The sequence below is a fragment of the Ruditapes philippinarum genome, unplaced genomic scaffold, assembly GCF_026571515.1.
Source record: "Ruditapes philippinarum isolate M1 unplaced genomic scaffold, ASM2657151v2 ctg2314_1_1_1_1, whole genome shotgun sequence".
Lineage (NCBI taxonomy): Eukaryota > Metazoa > Mollusca > Bivalvia > Venerida > Veneridae > Ruditapes > Ruditapes philippinarum.
In genome coordinates, this window is record NW_026858538.1 from 324,591 (window position 1) to 344,121 (window position 19,531).

The following is a 19,531-nucleotide window of genomic DNA, read 5'->3' on the forward strand; positions in this document are numbered from 1 at the left end:
TGGTTCACATGGTGGTGGTGGTCCGCATGGTGATGGAAGTCCCAAATTGATGTGGCCTGCATTGTTGTGGCGGTCCGCATGTTGGTGGTGGTTCAGCATGTTGGTGGCAGTCTGCATGTTGGCGGTGGTCTGCATATTGGTGATGGTCCGCATGTTGGTGATGGTCTGCATGTTGGTGGAGGTCCGCATGACGGTGGCGGTCCGCATGTTAGTGGTTGTCCGCATGGTGGTGGTGGTCCGCATGTTGGTGATGGTCCTTATGGTGGTGGTGGTCCACATGACGGTAGTCCGCATAGTGGTGGCGATCCCTATGGTGGTGGCAGTCCTCATGGTGCTGGCTATCTGCATGGTGGTGGTCCGTCCACATGGTGGTGGCGGTCCGCATGGTGGTGGTGATCCGCATGTTTCTGGCGGTCCACATGATCGTGGTGGACCACATGTTAGTGGTCTGCATTGTGGTGGTGGTCTGCGCAGTGGTGGTCCGCATGGTGGAGGTGATCCACATAGTGGTGGTGGTCCACATAGTGGTGGTGGTCCGCACAGTGGTTGTCGTCAACACAATGGTGGTGGTCCGCTTGGTGGTGGTGATCCAAAAGATTTGGACATTTGACCTTGAAAGTCAAGGTCATTTATGGATGAATGTCAAGGTACGTGTGGTCTACCGAAAGGTCTTGTCCCAAGGGTTGTTGTGGCCAAGTATGAAGACAATACACCAAGAACTTAAAAAGTTATGATCCAGGTACAAGCTTGCAGACGGCAACAGCTAGCGCCACAACAATACCACTACTTTTTTTTTTTAAAAAGTCGAGCTAAAAATGACAACATTATATCATAAAGACAAGCAAGTTATACTCTTAAGTTTTGTTCCTTCATGTAAATTGCTAAGTTATCAAAGATTATAAAGTAAAATAAGATGAAAAATAATTTCAGCCATATCCACATTTGTAAAATATTTTCAAATTTATTAACATTTAACTTATTATTTTCTTAGTGTTTCTCTATTGAAAAAATATTTGAACATTACCTTATGAAAGAAAAAAGAAGGAAAAAACCAGAGATCAGAGAAAGTGGTTATGCAGCTGTTCAGACTATTTAGACAATTACAGGTCAATCAATCAGGCTATTCTATATATTATTATTTTATTCTCATATAAATATAATACAAGAAAAGCATTGATGCAAAGCATCAAAGGGCGTCCAAGCAAGAAATGCAGCAAGTGAAGATGAACTAGTACACATATGATGACAAGATATTCTTATAAACTACCAGAAATGTATATCATTTATGAATGAGCGGACGAAAGACATTGTTCATTATGAACTTTGATTGGCATGCTAGAGATTAGAATATTACTTGTTATTTCTTTATGATAGTGGTTATTAATAGAAACAGATATACATGTATGCAATCATTTATAATCCATATGTGTAACGCATGATCAACACGTACCACACCTTTGTAATTGTCCCTTATTATGTTATCGCTATTAGCGGAGACCCTCTCTTAAGGTATCTGTTCACACTTTAAGTTAGTAAAAATATGACACTGGTTATATTACCATGTTGATCATGTTGAGCATAATTGTTTATTATACAATAATTGTAATATCTATTAATTTTAATAAAAAAAATTCAAATTTTATGAATATTGTTTTTTGTTTCTTTTTTGTGTTTTATGTGCTATTTTAATACTGATTTTTTACTACTCTTTTTTATTATAATTGTAAAATAAATTTTAAGAATTCAATTGTCATATTGACCGACGATTATAAGTCAAAGCTTAACTTGAAAAAGTCAGTAAATTATGGTTTATCTTTCAATAGATAATATTGTTTATTCTTAAACCATGTACATGTACATTTGTATTTTTCTTTATCATTTTTTGAATTATCAATCAATTGAATAATTCATAAAATCTAATTTGTAACTTTGAATAATTCCTCGGTATCTTTACTAAACACGGATAACAAATTAAATAAAATGTTTCAAAGTTGATGATGTCATTTTATTTCATGCTTTCCAGTGTTTTATTGTAATATATCAGATGATTATATTCTGATAAACCACTAGTGAAATTTATAAAATATAATTTTCACTGTAGCCGGACTATATCTGAATGCGGATGAAAAGAAAATCAAAACTGAATGGAATAACAGGCAAAAATAAATGCCGTCATGCGTAAATTTTGCTTCTTTCGGAAAAGAAAGTTGAGGTCACCATACATTATTGGCGTCCGCGCCGAAGCGCGGCGCCTATTGGAATGAAATGAGATTTTGTGAAAGGGCGACAGCAACTTCTCGAGCCTTTTATAGTTGCCAATAATAAAAGCCGATCATTCCGATCCGTATGAGGGTGCTTGATTATTAATAAGTCGCGATATGTACAATGAATGGCGAACTGGAGAATTTCGCAATGCAAACATTTTCAAATTAAATAACCTTTTCCGTCAATAAATCGCGCTCTTCGGGGTATTTTTGCTTATCATTTTGTAGTACACAGCTGGGTTATTATGGTATGTTATTCCGAAAGCTGTTAATAGAATGATGAGTTGATGACCTAAATATTCCGAAAATCTATTTATAGAGGGATGTACTCCTATTGGTAATTCCCGGTCTCTCCCGGGATTTACTAATGACCGGCGAATAGTACCACACGTTTATTGTCCGGTCTCTCCCGGTTTTGGAGTAGATGTTTGATATCGTTACAGAAAAGAACAAATATTTTACAGATAAATAAGCTTTTTTTTCAAAATGAATGTTTGTCACTTAGTATGGTTACAATAATTAATAAACACAAATCGCATGTTATATTTTATCTATATGAGATAAAAACAATAAATATGTACAATAATTGAGAAAAAATGTACATTTCTATGGCATTAATATGACACTATCAACTTTAAAACATTTTATTTAATTTGTTATTCGTGTTTAGTAAATATTCCGAGGAATTATTCAAAGTTACAAATCAGATTTTATGAATTATTCAATTGATTGATAATTTAAAAAATGATAAAGAAAAATACAAATGTACATGTATATGGTTTAAGAATAAACAATATTATATATTGAAAGATTAACCATGCTTTACTGACTTTTTCCAGTTAAGTTTTGACTTATAATCGTCGATCATTATGACAATTGAATTCTTAAAATAGTAGTAAACGTAAAAACTCAGTATTAAGATAGCGCATAAAACACACACAAAAAAAGAAAAGAAAACAATATTCATAAAATCTGTATTTTTTTTTATTAAAATAGAAATTACATTTATTGAATAATAAACAATTATGCTCAACATGATCAACATGGTAATAAAACAAGTGTCATATTGTTACTTAGGGTGAACAGATACCTTAAGAGGGGGTCCTCGCTAATAGCGATAACATAATAAGGGACAATTACACAAGTATGGTGTTGATCATGCGTTACACATATGGATTATAAATGATTGTATACATGTATATCCGTTGCTATTAATAACCACGATCATAAAGAAATAACAAGTAATATTCTAATTTCTAGCATGCCGATCAAAGTTATAAATAATGAACAATGTCTTTCGTCCGTTCATTCAAAAGTGATATACAATTCTGGTAAAACCCAATGAACCATTGAAAAGTTTATAAGAATATCTTGTCATCATATATCTACTAGTTCATCTGCACCTGCTGTTTGGACGCCCTTTGATGCTTTGCATCAATGCTTTTCTTGTGTTAAAAATGTAACAAAATTAAAGAAATTGAACAGAACTATATTTCAAACTTGTTGATGTGACGTCATGATGTGATGACGTCACGAAAGAGAATGCACGACGTTACGCGGCAAAATCAGTAAAAATTACTTAAAATCACTTAAAACGCATGAAATAAAAAGAAAATTTATTTGTTTTACATATAAGATTGAAATATATTTCATTCGTGAACACCAGCTATTATATTTTCACTCGTGGCTACGCCACTCATGAAAATATTGCATCTGGTGTTCACTCAGTGAAATTATATTTCAATCTTACATGCAAAACAAACAAATATCCTCTATTTAATACCATAAAAATGTACCTTTCTCTCAATTATTGTACATAACACGGATTTATATTACATATAAATCCGTGTACATATTTATTGTTTTTATCTCATATAGATAAAATGAAACATGCTATTGTTGTTGTTTTTTCTAATTGTAACGATATCAAACATCTACTCCAAAACCGGTAGAGACCGGACAATAAACGTGTGGTACCATTCGCCGGTCACTAGTAAATCCCGGTCAAAATAGACCAGGAGAGACCGGTAATTACCGACAGGAGTGATAAATAGATATATCTATGAATATTTAGGTCATCAACTGATCATTCTAGGATACGTGTACAACAATAACTGTTAACATACCATGAAAACCCACTGTGTACTACAAAATGATAAATAAAAAACCCCGAAGAGCGCGATTCATTGACGAAAAAGGTTATTATTTCATTTGAAAATGTTTGCATTGCGAAATTCTCCAGTTCGCTATTCATAGGAGAGATTTACCACCACGTCACTGATAACTGCTGTGTGGACTACGTATACACACAATCTAAGAAGGTCGTATAAACAACATGTAAACAATGATAGCATTTTCTGTAAAGTTAACATAAGATGGTGTTCCTGGGGCAAAGTTTTAAAGATCAGAATTATCTGAACATATATTTTTTGTAATATTCAAAATGAAGAAAAAAAACTATTTTCTAAATAGTATTGATATATTTTATATGTAAGATAAGTGTGATGTTATAAAGGGTTTAATTTTTGCTAAACATGTACATGTACTTTAATTTTTATGTCTATATCAATCTTGAAACATCTCGCTACATGTGTTCTTTATGTAAAATATGCCTGCTAATTGCTCAGTTTTGTTTCATTTTCCCTTTTTAACCAGGTTTTCCGAAGGAAAAAACTGGTTATTAGATTGAGGTATGTCGGCGGCGGGACGGGCGGGCGGGCGGGACTTCGTAAACAATTTCTTCTGTGCGCAACTCCTCCTACATTTCTCAACGGATTTTGACCAAACTTTCACAGAAGCTTTGTCATCAAGTGCCCTGGCGCATAATGTCGGGGTTTTGCGATTAGATAATATTTGACCTAATTATGGCCCTTTGTTTTTTTTCCTTATATAAAATATATAGTGAACAATTTCTTCTGTGCGCAACTCCTACATTTCTCAACAGATTTTGACCAAACTTTCTCAGAAGCTTTGTCAACAAGTGCCCTGACACATATTGCCAGGGTTTTGCAATTGGTATATTTTTGACCTAATTATGGCCCTTTGTTTTTTTTTCCTTATATAGAATATATAGTGAACAATTTCTTCTGTGCGCAACTCCTCCTACATTTCTCAACGGATTTTGACCAAACTTTCACAGAAGCTTTGTCATCAAGTGCCCTGGCGCTCACTAAATTCCCATGTTTCTTCCAAGACATCATTCAAGTATTTTTTTAAAATTGTGAACATACTTTTCTTGATATCGCACAAAACACCACACGCCAATATTGTTGACAAAAGAAAATGACAAGAGACGCAAAAATGCAAAAATTAAGCAAAAATAAAGTACTGTTTACCTTTCTAAAACATTTGGGAAAAAAAGGCGAATAGACAACATAAAATTTCTCAATCATTTTTGTTTGAGGAATATTAAAAAAGCCATAATTCCTCCTAAAAGTTCAATTAAAAACAAATGCCCCTTCATGACAAAGCTTCTGTGAAATATTTTGCTGAAAACCTGGTTGCATCGCATTGCGATGTTCCTTGTTTCACCTTGTCAATGTAAATATGTTTTATGATTCAAGGTATTATAATTATTTTAGCCATTGTTAAATGTATGCTTAAGACCCAAAACTGAGTGTTGTTAACATAAATATAATTTAAAACTTTATGCTTAGTTCATGTTCAGTTTTAAGTATTAAGCAAGTTAAAGTGACATTATGCTCATATTTTCATAGTCAATTTGAGCTGAATTGACTTTATATTTCAAAAGATTGACTGTTAAAATGGTGTTTGACCAAAAGGTGATATTTGAAAATGTTTGGGATAAATTTAATTTATTTAAAAAGTTGACAAAATCCCCAGTTAAACATGTTTACAGCAGCCAATATAAAAAAGAAAAGGCAACATAATTACTCAAAATAGTCATGTGTCACATCTGTGGTTGGAAAAAAATCTGGGATCAGGTAGATACATGTATAATAATGACCTCCGTGAATTTAATTCAGAATACTGGTACACCTCTAAAACTATATCATACTTATAAGCTAGGCATTATATATTTGATGTAGTTAACTAATTATAACTTTTTTTACACATATTATTACAAATATCTAAACAATGTCTTTATATTTGTTCGAATATTTCTTTTGCCTACAGTTTTTATAATTGTTTGAAGATTTCTTTTCCCTACAGTTTTATTTATTTTCAATAAAAAATAAATAAATAGGAAATATGAGATAAGAAAGATTGTTTTGTTTATATAATTTTGTAGTCAGTACCTTTAAAAGTACAATAGAATTGCATCGTTTCTTACAATAATTAAACATATTTTCCCAGTCACTTTGCAAGCTTAATGTTAATGCTTTACTTTGATTATTTTCAATCACCTGTTTTATTCGCGATGAATTAAGTTTACGATGAATTAAGTGTACGTTATTTTTTGCTGATTTAAAAAATGATAACAGTTTCTTGACAATATTTCTAAGCAAGTTTGTTTCACATATGTCTTTATTGTAAATAAATAGTTACTCAACATATTGTTAATATTTTCTTTATTCATGAACCATTTAACTGATATTTTCTTGAATTTATGATAATACAATCATTTTTCTATTCGGGGACTAATGATGCTTTAGCATCAAAACCTCTACTTTATTGAAACATAGCTCATATTTATTTCTTAATAGACATACACACCATAGTTTTCTTATGTAAAATGACTAGGTAGTACAAAGAGGATGTATGACCAGCAACGGTTGCTATGGTCAGTGCTTATCAGCAATTCTATTTTTAGAATATTGACCACTGGTAAATCTCTCCTATTGTAACATATCGCGACATTTCATTCAAGATTACTAAATAATAATCAAGCACCCTCATACCGATCGGAATGATCGGCTTTTATTATATGACCGACTAAAAGGCTCGAGAAGTTGCTGTCGCCCTTTCACTAAATCTGATTTCATTCCATAAGGGCGCTGCGCTTCGGCGCGGACGCCAACAACAGACACTGTGGAAAACAATCACCTAAAATTACCAGAAACAAATGAAACATTCTTTTAGGCCTTGAGGAAAATTCTCTAGATTGACCTACAAATGAACCTTAGAATGATGCAATTCTAGACAAAGCACATTGACCTCAGATCTCTGTAAAGCAAACAGGTCATGATATTAAGATATTCAATCTGTTTTTATGCAAAACATATACATACATGTGAACTTTTTTTCAAGAGGGAATTGACTTCAAAAAGAGGGAGATTTTTTAATTGAATGGAAACCAAATAAAGCTTGATTATTAACAAAGTCCTTTTAAACCTTGTATAATGTACTTAAGTTATTTCATAAGAGGTCATGACCTCAAATAATTTCATCAGCAAACAGCAGGTCATTCACATGTTATGAAAGAAATTCCAGCATGAGTTGTTTCCCTTTCATTTAACTATAATTTGAAGAAATGCCATGGTCTGGGGTATCTTAGCTTTAGCAGTCCCTAAAAGGGGCCAATCAAATAAATATCAGCAATTTTTATAAGAGATTACTATAAGAATGCTAATAACAAAAGTCGGTGATCTTCCATCAATAAGTTCTGTAGAAAAAGCTGTCTAAAGGTTTATATCATTTTTAGCTCCATTGACCCCTAAAAGAGGCCTATCAAATTAATGTGAGCAAATTTGATAAAAGACTACCTAAGATTGCTACAGACAAAGTTGTCTGATCATCCATCAATTGGTTCTGTAGAAGAAGATGTCTAAATGATTTTCTATTTTAGGTCTAGAGACCCCTAAAAGGGGCCAATCAAATTAATATGAGCAAATTTGATAAAAGACTACCCAAGAATGCTACAGACAAAGTTTGATGATCATCCATCAATTAGTTCTCTAGATATAGATGTTTAAAGTAATTTCTATTTTTAGATTTAGCAACCCCTAAAAGGGGCCAATCAAATTGATATGAGCAAACTTGATAAAAGACTACCCAAGAATGATACAGACAAAGTTTGGTGATAATCCATCCATTAGTTCTTTAGAAGAAGATGTTTAAAGGTTTTTTCTATTTTTAGCCCAAGAGACACATAAAAGGGGCCAATCAAATTAATATGAGCAAACTTGATAAACGACTACCCAAAAATGCTACAGACAAAGTTTGGTGATCATCCATCGATTAGTTCTGTAGAAGAAGATGTTTAAAGGTTTTCCTATTTTTAGCTCTGTTGACCCCTAAAAGGGGCCAGTTGAAATGGCATAAGCAAATTCAAGTGTGACTGTCACAAGGATGCTACAGACCAAATTTGAAGTAGATCTGTCTAGCAGTTTCAGAGAAGAAGACGATTGTTGACGCATGACAATGGACGACGGACGACGGACGCCGGAGTATCCCCGTTTGATACTAATAGCTCACCCTGAGCCTTCGGCTCTGGTGAGCTAATAAGGACAATCAATGACCCTCTTGGGCGAGGCAAATTTTGACCCTAGGGCTTTTATTTGAACTAACTTTGTAGACATCTACTAGAAGATGTTAAATGCCAAATATCTAAGCTTTAGCTCTTTAGTTTTTTTACAGAAAGATTTTTTTTAAAAATAATTTGAAAAAAAAATGTTTCGGTTGCCATGGAATTTAATTATTCGATCGTTTTTGGTAGAACTTCATGCAAGGAACATCCCTGCAAGGGATTTGGCCAAGTGGTTAAGGAGGAGAAATTGTTTAAAGAAATTGTTGACGCACGCACACACGGACGGAGGATGGACAATGGGCTACAACAAAAGCTCACTTTGAGGACAATGTTCTCAGGTGACCTAATTAAAGTATTCTTGCTGGACAAAAATGAAGTATTTATTGTATTATATAGCCGTATTTAACTTTTAAATACTGTTACAGTTATTTATCTCTATTAAGCATTACCCTTTTCTGAAAATATAAAAAACATTTACAATTTAAAATCATCATTAAATATATGGTGTAAATAAAAATGCTTAAATGATTTCATAAATATCCCTGAAAAGCTGAACATCTCTCTTGTTAGAGGGCAAAACATAAAATTATTTCATAAATATCTCTGAAAAGCAAACATTTCTCTAGTTACAGGTCATGACTTTTACCAATCTCCAAACTATTTAATCATTTAAAGAATTATTGCATAACATGTACACATGCTTAAAAGACATTTCAATATGAGTTGTCTCCCTTTCATTATGCCAGATCCTCCGGCGGCATTAAGCATTTGCAGACAACACTGGCTCATGACTGTAATAATTGAATATTTTAACATGTCGGTACTTATTAGATGAAAGGCAATTTCTTGTGAGCAATATTTGTCCAGTCCAGTTAAAGTTAAGATCATTCACAAACAGCGACGTCAGTGGTTATACATCTAAGCATCTCGCAAGCGTTTGGGCTATTATCACAGTCATAATGTCCGATCCCATTGCCAGTGCCGTATGTAAATGCCACTGGAGCATTCATGCCAAATATCTAACTTGTTGCATTTTCTGAGATGAAGATTTTTCAAGTTTTTACTATATGCATATTAGGAAAACCTATGATTCCCCATCCCCGGGCGGGACAAATTTTGACACATGCGATAAAATTTGAGCATCTTTGGTAGGACCTACAGATGATATTATATACCAATTGTATCATAGTTTGGAGACCTTTCTGTTGAAAATGTGTCAGGGTTAAATCGTCTACATATACATGCACAGTGCGTTAACTGGAGTGCGGGTATTAGTTACCCGCACTCCAGAGCATGCCCATTGATTGGCTCATTTTTGCTGGGGTTTACATATTGTGACGGCAGAGAAAGGGAAAGCGACAGAAATGTCATATTCAGATGTTCGTTCATTGGTTCATTTTTGCCGGGGTTTCATATTTTGACAACAGGGAACCTGCATTTATGTTTGACTATGATACAAAAGAGAAAGAACACCAAAACACTCGGCAATCTGATTAATACTCGGGGGCTAGGCCCCCCTCGTACAAATCAGATAGCCTCGTGTTTCGGTGCTCTTTCTATTACATATCATAGCTCTGGGCCTTGTACTGTAAGGCAAGAAGAGAAGAGTTTTCAAATTTGCACTTTTGAAACTCCTTTTCTGGCCCCGTGACCTTCTCATGCAATAGATCCGAATAATTTGAGCAATTTTTAAAGGGGACCGTCCAACGATGATTCCTGTGCTTTGCTTAAACACAGTCATAAAGGGGCTGTTGTTTAAAGCAATTGTTGACGAAGCACGACTCATGGACACACGGCGATGGACGTATGGGGATCACAATAGCCTACCATAGGCACGTTGTGCTCAGGTGAGCTAAAATATAACAATAAATCGTTTTAGAAGTCACAAAGGCAAAACTAGTATAAGATGTACATTCTTGTCGTTTTAAGTGAGCATTTCTGGGAGTTCACTTTTGTTGCCTTTTTTAAAGTCAATTTATCAAATACATATTTATGAAATGAAAACTAAATATAACTCACCTCTCTTTTATCGGAAACCACAATAGTCGTACAAGGTCATCAATAGTATGAATTTCTTCACGAAAGCCGTTGCATCCATCAATCCACATTTTATTAAAAACAAAGCTAGCTTTATACATTTTCAGTTCTTCTAGTATTCCATACACAGTGTCCGATATATCGAAAGCACAAATTTCGGGGTAAAAACAATCTGCGTTTGTTTCTGAGTCTATGCAACTAGTCTTGCAAAATTCCGAGACAGGATACTGTTCCATTTCAACTTGTTTTTGAAGAACTGTCTGTATGTCATTTACACATACTGTAAAAAATGGGTCAGACAGAAAATGCCGGGTTACATTTGTATACAAAATTTCATGAGGCTGTGTCATGTAACTAAAATTTTCTACCCATTGATGTTGGAAATTTAACTAAGTCCATAAACAGGAAGTGGATAAGAGATAGATCTGAAATGGAATCCAACGAAACCATGTGTCAATGATGTATACAAAATATCAAGAGGCTGTGATAAGTAGTTGCTGAGAAAACTGTTACAAAAATTTTGCTGGCATTGACCATTTAAGACAACAATTTAATCAAGTCGGCAAACAGAAAATGGATGAGCGACAGACCTGAAATCAAAAACCTTGTTATAAAACAATGAGTTTATGCTGTATACCAAATATCAAGAGGCTGTGATTGGTAGTTACTGAGAAAACTGTTACGAATATTTCTTACCATTGAACTTTAAAGTAAAAAATTTAACTAAGTTGGCAAACAGACAGTGGATAAGCAACATACCTGAAATCAAATCCCAGGTGATAGGACGACGAGTTATTCTGTATTCCAAATATCAAGAGGCTTTGATAAGTGGTTGCTGAGAAAACTGTTACGAAAATTTCTTTTCATGGACCATTAATGTCGAAAATTTAACTTAGTCGGCAAACAAGAAGTGGAAAAGCGACAAACCAGAAATCAAATCCCACGTTATGGGACCACATAGTAATGCGGTATAACAAATATCAAGAGGCTGTGATAAAAAGTTGCTGAGAAAACTGTTACAAAAATATTCCCCGTTCGCTAAACGCCCACCACCGCCAGCCTGCAGCCCGACATTCACCATACTATAACCCAGGTTTGCACCTGGGCAACCGGGCCAAAATGATATACAAAGATAATGGAGGTATTATAATTACATTTTGTATAAACAAAATCATAGACTATACCAGGTAGATATAAAATTCTAATATAATATGTCATTCACCTCTCAATAGAGATTAAGAGAGTTCCCAAACATTTAAAGATCCTGTACAACAATTTTTTATGGTTTTATATCATAAATATGATGGTCAAATTAAGATTTATCAATTTTGTAAGTTCCAAAAAGCATTTATAAAATTTAGCATTTCATGTAAATAAAGGGAGGTAATATTTTTTTTTTCTATCAAGTCTAAGTCAAATATTTCAAAAAGAAATGAATACATATATTTTAATGATTACATATAATATGTACAAATATTTGCAGTACATGTTTTACATATTCTTCGATGTTTGAAAATTGTTTATGAGCTTAATTTTATACACATATATAATTTCACTTAAGTGAGGTATACAACCTCAATTTAATCTCGTATGTCGGAAAACTTAATAAATGACACCATAATGTTATTGACGATGTTGGATGCGAAAAGATATATCTACAGCTAAGTATTTTTAACAGTACATTTTTTTTATCGTGAATTGCAGGATCTAGGTTTGGTTTTACCTGAACTGCAGTGTGAGCATAAATCTAGTAGTGTCTTCATTTGGTCAGCCTGTAGTTCAAATGCGTCAACTTCTTTTATTCTTATCCCTATTGCCTTTTTCACAAGAACAGAGAAAATACCATCATCTGCATAAATTTCTCGTATGATATCGCAAAAGGTATTTTCGTTTGTTTGAATCATTCTAAGAATACCTATCGTGACATTGCCTTCTATAATGGCCTCAGCTTGGGATCTTAAAACAGTCACTGCAACTTGTAGATTTGTCCGGCATTCTTCGGAAAGACAACTTCTACATTTTTCGTATTTATCTAAAGAAACCACATTTTAAATTATTATTTACCTTGACAATTTCTACAAATAGAAAAAACTAATATTATAGTATAAGTGTACTTGTTTTTCTATGTTAGGTATATATATATATACTGGAAAAATTACAATGAATTTATGCATTTTTATATATACTGTTTTTTCTTCTTTATTTCAGACAAACGTGTTTGTTGCTATACTCGTATTAATTATTATATCCGTGTTTTAATCTTCCAGCAAAATGTTCAAATCATCGGTGTCAAATTCGTCACGATATGAAATTAATCATATAATAGTATTTTAATGTTGGATTTTTGTAAAATATCATTATTCTTTAAAATGTATATTGACATTGAGTGTCTTAATGTGCGCATTAAAACTTTCTTACATAAACTTTTCAAAAACTGTTTAAATGGTAACCACGTGAAAACCATTTTTAAAATTTGCGTTTCCTTCACATCTTCACCATCCACTTTCACCTTGCGCCATTCTCGTAAAAACATTTCTGATATATGTGCAGAAAACTTTTTTGTTTCGGTATTTCCAAGGGATATGAACTCTAAGTCACTACCGGATCCAATGGCCTAAAAGAAATTGACTAACTGCTATATTCTAAGATCGATTTTTATGCAAGTTTTATAAAGGCTACAAATATTGTTGTTTAATATCGACAAAGATTGTAAACAAGTATGTTATGATTGCTCTGAAATACATTACTAGAAAACACACTTTTTCGATGCAAAAGATAGTTATAAGGTCACACTAGCTTGTCATCTTCGACTTTAAAAACATTTGAAGAATTGTCCTCTTGGAAATATTGCATACAAATATCAAAGCTTTGGGTATTGTTGTTTCACAAAAGACGGCTTAATTGTGTTCTATTCTGTTTTTTATGGAAACATCTAAACAAAATGACCCTTAGATTGGACCATAAAGTGATTCTAACTGCCAAATAATTATCTCCTCTGTATTTTAGTTTCGGTGAATTTTTGTAAAATAGATAAATACAGAATCCCTAAAGAAAGCCCAACACGGCAAAATTGAAAATGTTGCAGGCTCGGTTTGATTGAACCTGTTCATGGACGGTACTGGAAAGTGCAAGTTACCGTCCACGCCCCCTAGTACCGGCTTAGCAGAATTCAACATTTAACATGAACTGGTAAAATTTAGAATTTTGAAACATCCGCAGATGTGTTCATATGGCGGTTATCATGGAATCTTCAATGTGACACGGTAGTGCCATTCCATGAAAAGCGGCATATGGTCCCCAAGTAAAAAAATGCGTGTGCCCTAAACGAGAAAACAATGGGCGGAACTAAATAAAATGGAATTTGGAAAGGGGATCTGAGGTAATGAAGCCTGCGTATCACAGATAGGACGTCAAAATACAAATTTAAAAAGCAGGCAACATATCCTAAGGGTGATTCAACATTATTCAAGTAGGAATATTGGAACCACCCAACTAGAAAGTGCCAAAAAGTTGAAACTAAAAATACCACAAGCACAACAATAATGTCGTGCTGAACGATCTTCAAGGATCGAAAATATAACATCATTGATTAAATGTACGAGGAAACTTTTTACAGCCGCCACACGGCACAAATAACACGGATGTGATCATAAAATAGATAAATACAGAATCCCTAAAGAAAGCCCAACACGGCAAAATTGAAAATGTTGCAGGCTCGGTTTGATTGAACCTGTTCATGGACGGTACTGGAAAGTGCAAGTTACCGTCCACGCCCCCTAGCACCGGCTTAGCAGAATTCAACATTTAACATGAACTGGTAAAATGTAGAATTTTGAAACATCCGCAGATGTGTTCATATGGCGGTTATCATGGAACCTTCAATGTAAAGACATACATGTTTTTAAATTGTGAGTCAATATTAACTGTGAAACTCCAAGGGCAGGTCATTTTGTCCCCACGACACGATATGGATAACATTCGTAAAGGTTCACAAAGAGATGTGTTATTCAAGATATCTAAGCTGTGGGGTTATTGTTTTTCTTAAAGGAATTTAAATATTTTTGTGTTTTTCTTTGTAACTGTTTATAAATCAAGAGATCCCTAGGATAGGCCAAATAAGATGACAAATACTGATCCTCCTGGGTATGATTAATTTAAATTTTGTACACCATCAGAAGGTGATACTACATTCCAAATAACTAAACTATGGGCATTTTGTTACAAGTTGTGGTGATTACAGACATTTTACGTTATAAGTCTATTTTTTATTAAGAGACCATCAAGGTGCGGCCAGGTTTTGATCCAACAGGCATATTTACTTTGAGCCAAGGTAAGGGACAAATTTTGACAACGGGACATGATTTGAATAACTTTTGTAAAAGACCCAAAGACCCAACAGGCAAAATATTAAAGTTTTGGACATTTCTGTTTCTGAAAAAAACTAGAACTATCGCTAAATGTGATTAATACCCCCCCCCTCCTAAGACTGCTTCGGAAATGAGGAAGTTACAAGTAACAGAATACCTTGCAAAAGAATTAAAATATAGTTATGGTTGTGGGCAATTAAAGATAGTTGTGGTTCTTCTATGTTGCATTTCCTTTTATTGTGGTTGACCATTGATGAAGTTTTATTGAACTACTCTGTAATAAGTTCAGAAAAAGCTTGACCATTGTATGAAGTTGCATTGAATTCTAAACATTAGTTTTTAAGTTATGCACCGGACAAGGAAAATGAACAAAGGGCAATAACTCTACAAATACTGAAGATGGAGTTATGGTTATTATACATTGCACTTCCTCTCATTGCCCTTGACCACTGTATGAAGTTGTATTGAATTCCAACAACTAGTTTTAAAGTTATGCACTGGACAAGAAAAAAGCAATGGAAAAGTAACAATGGGCAATAACTCTATAATTACTCTGGACAGAGCTATGGTTCTTGTGCACGGCACTTTCTCTTATTGTGCTTGACCATTGTATGAAGTTGTTTTGAATTCCAACCAGTACTTTTCAAGTTATGCTCTGGACAAGGCAAAGAATCAAAGGACAATAACTCTGTAATCAGTCAAGATAGAGTTATGGTTCATGTGCACTGCACTTCCTCTTTATGTGCTTGATGATTGTATTAAGTTGTTTTAAATTCCAAACAATAGTTTTCAAGTTATTTTCCGGACAATGAAAAGTAGCAAAAGGCAATAACTCTGTAAGTAGTCAAGATAGAGTTATGGTTATTGTGCACTGCACTTCTTCTCAATGTGCTTGATCATTGTATAAAGTTGTATTGAATTCCAATCATTAGTCTTCAAGTTATGCTCCGGACAAGGAAAATGCAACGACCGCTGGACCGACCGACCGACCACCAGGTGACACCAGGATGTTGCACATTTTCATAATCCCTCATGTACAGACTCAATCAAACCGAGTCTGCAATTCTCTTGTTATTTTGTTGTGATTAATGCTTCCGAGGGATCACTTTGTTTCCAGATTTTTATACTTCACAACAGCAGGTGTCAAGTGCTGTGTGGCAGCTGTAAAAAGTTGCCCCGTACTTCACTTCAGTGTTGTTATATTTTTCTGGTCCTTCGGGATCATTGATGCCAGCACTATTGTGTTGAGAATTGAGTACCGCTCAAGCCGGTGCTAGGGGGCGTGAGGGATGTTGCACATTTTCATTATCCCTCATGTACAGACTGAATCAAACCGAGTCTGCAATTCTCTTGTAATTTTGTTGTGATTAATGCTTCCGAGGGATCACTTTGTTTCCAGATTCCTATATACGCCCACTTCGTTTCGGGGGTATAAAAACATTCAATCATTTTACTTTAGAAATCTATGTTTACCATTTTTCTCAAAGGGCGGGGTTACCTTACATGACCACATAACGGAATGCTACATGTTACTACTAGTAGTAGTATTGGAGTAACTAACCTTATAGCTTTTTTTCTGTTACAAGTCTATGTGAAAACAGTGACCCCAGAACGGTTCAAATTTGACCTAAGGAGCATGATTTATATTATAAGTTATAAAGAATTTTGACATGTTATATGACCTTATATGAACGGTCGTTTGCGTATATAAACTGAGCAGCCTGGAGAGAGTTATATTTCAAACAACCACTTACATATGGTCATTTTGAAATTGTAGATAACGACAGACGACGAATGACAGACACACTGCCATTAAAAAGATTGCCTATGAGCACGTTGAAATTAACAATTATACTTTCACAAACCTTCAAAGCAAGTTCGTTCAGGCAGTCTTTCATCGGTTTGCTGTATGCATCTATGTTTTTTGAGAAGTTGTGCATGAAAGCAGAAGTAACGTCCTTTTGTAGTATGTTCTTTAAAATGTAAAGCGAAAACGAAAAATGATTAAGTATACTCAACACACGAATCGTATACTATTTTAAGTAAATACAGTGTTGTTTTCATAAATCACACTTCAATAAACACTAAAAATTCCTGTGCTTAAATAACAGTTATGTATACAGATATGACAGGAGAAATAATATTTCATTCCAGATCAGAACATTACATACATATACATACATACACACATACGCACGCACTCACGCAGGCACGCATGAATACATACATACATTAGCCTATCAATCGATCTTTCAGTCCATCTATCTACTACTAATTAGAATACAATAGCACCCAATCTAACGTAATTCGCACACACGTATGCCCACAAACCCAGCCCGTTAACAAACATATAAAGGCGTATATGTTGTTGGCGTTTTACCTGAATTCTGTTACTTAAGGTCATTGACATATCTGTATTCCAGCAATGCTTTACATCTTCATTTTGTAGTTCCTCTACGAAAACATAATTCCAAACCTGTAAGGGATACTTTGTATCAGAAGTTATGAATTAAGTACTGCAATTAGTATTGTTATATCATCATTTAACGAGAATATAAACAAACAAGACGGCCATGGTGTATAAGAATATGGAAAAGAACAAGATATCATGTCTTAAAAGACTACTTGACTTTTTCAATACAGTTGGCCATCTTAAAACCATGAACCATTTGAGCAAAAGCTATAAAGGTCCATCTAAGGACCAGTCCTGTATACAGTTAAGAATGAGATATCGTTTACAAATGTTCTATATTAAGCTCTTGTAGCCATCATGTTCAGCAGATCGAGAAAGAAACCCTTAAGTTAAGGACTGTCAAATAATCAATTTTGTAAAGTTTCATCAAATATATTTAGTGACTGAAGATCAGAATGAGATGTCATTTAACAGTTTTTTCTACTTTTAGTTCTGGTTTATACATTGTTCAACAAGCTGCAATCATTTGAGCATTTTTGTAAAGGACAACCTTTTGACATTTTCTGTAAAGTTTCATCACGATCTACCAAATAGTTAGGGATGTGATATTGATTAATATAAAGGTTTTTCTACTTTGAGTGTTGGCAGCCATCTTATTCAGCAGACCAGAACCAAATGAGCATTTGAAGGGGACTGGACTATCAGAGGATGACCCCTGTCTCATTTCGTCACTTTTGGTGGAGGGGTTTTGGAGATATTGTTTAAATAAAAAATGTTAACGACATATGACAGACGCCGAACACGGGGTATCACAATAGCTCAACTTGATAAAATAAGAGAAGTATAATTTGATCAAATATGTTTAGCAAACACATTTTTTAATAATTCGATGCATCCTTACCCTTGTAAAATACGTAAGTGAACGACAGGCGTTTTCTACATGAAATCATTAATTCAAGATTTAATATCAAGTCAAAATGTACATTGGAATATATAACCATGTCGTCTCTAATGCTTATTATTACAAGAAGCATGCAAACTTTATATCACTGCATTAATCATGTCGAAATTAAATTTTTAACAACTATATGGAGTGTTCTACTGAAATATCAATTCAAATTTAAATTGCATTCTCATGCCATTCAAATATAGTTTAATTACAGTGTGACAACTTTATTATGAAAATAGCTCTAGTTTCTTACAGTTTAAAAAATACGTGATGTCATCGAGTATGGGAGATAAAAATATTGTAATATAATAGTAAATATATTACTTTCATTCGTTCAGCCATTCGTTCTGCCCATTTATCGTATTCATAAAGCATGAGCCAGTTTATCACTTGCGTTCTTACTTCTGTATGCTTCTTTTCTATGGCTTCGATCTTTTGTTCTCCATAATCAGAATGTCGACAGATGTTTTTGTATATTGAAGCACAGTGGAGGAATATGTGAGAGGTATACATGACTTTTAAAGTTCTGTTTGTAAACCTTGTTTCTTTAACTGCATCAAATGCAATAGAATAAGCTTGTAGCCATCGTATTTCCGATCTGAAAGTATCAATCAACACTGCGTAAAAAACAATGCAGTTATATTGCCATTAACAGTCCGATTTACCAAACGGGGAATGTTCAAAAAGAGACCACGGCTGAAGTGTTAACATCTTCTAATCTTAAAATAATCAAATATCGGAAGATGTTATTTACATACAGAGGAAAAAAATATATGTATTATGTCCTTTTTTTAGGTACTACAGTACAACTCCTCAATTTCGCCATGCCTATCTCCTCGGAATTTTATCAGTGCATAAATGAACAAGTGGTTTGGATACGTACACATCTGACAATTAACATGACATAGTATTCATTATCGCTGTTCCCAAACGGCTACATAAACACGAACATAATTTTATCAATTCTACCCGTACATTGCCTGCCATTAGTCGATCAGAATGGAAAATCTAATACCACATATCTAATAAACAAAATGAACGAAAAAAAACTTAAAAGAGAGGCGCCTACGA

The 19,531-nt window shown here is 34.0% G+C and overlaps 1 protein-coding gene across 1 annotated transcript in view; it reads right to left on the reverse strand.

Annotated features, from left to right (window-relative positions):
* LOC132753535 (E3 ubiquitin-protein ligase RNF213-like) overlaps window positions 1–19,531 on the reverse strand; it is a 115,065-nt gene that overhangs the window by 78,002 nt on the left and 17,532 nt on the right. The window contains exons 8-13 of the mRNA XM_060744012.1: window positions 18,785–19,058; window positions 17,479–17,574; window positions 16,964–17,071; window positions 13,150–13,345; window positions 12,455–12,763; window positions 10,714–11,011 (exon numbers count right to left, since the gene is read on the reverse strand). Coding sequence (XP_060599995.1) covers window positions 10,714–11,011; window positions 12,455–12,763; window positions 13,150–13,345; window positions 16,964–17,071; window positions 17,479–17,574; window positions 18,785–19,058 — 1,281 coding nt within the window. The remainder of the gene's footprint in view (window positions 1–10,713; window positions 11,012–12,454; window positions 12,764–13,149; window positions 13,346–16,963; window positions 17,072–17,478; window positions 17,575–18,784; window positions 19,059–19,531) is intronic.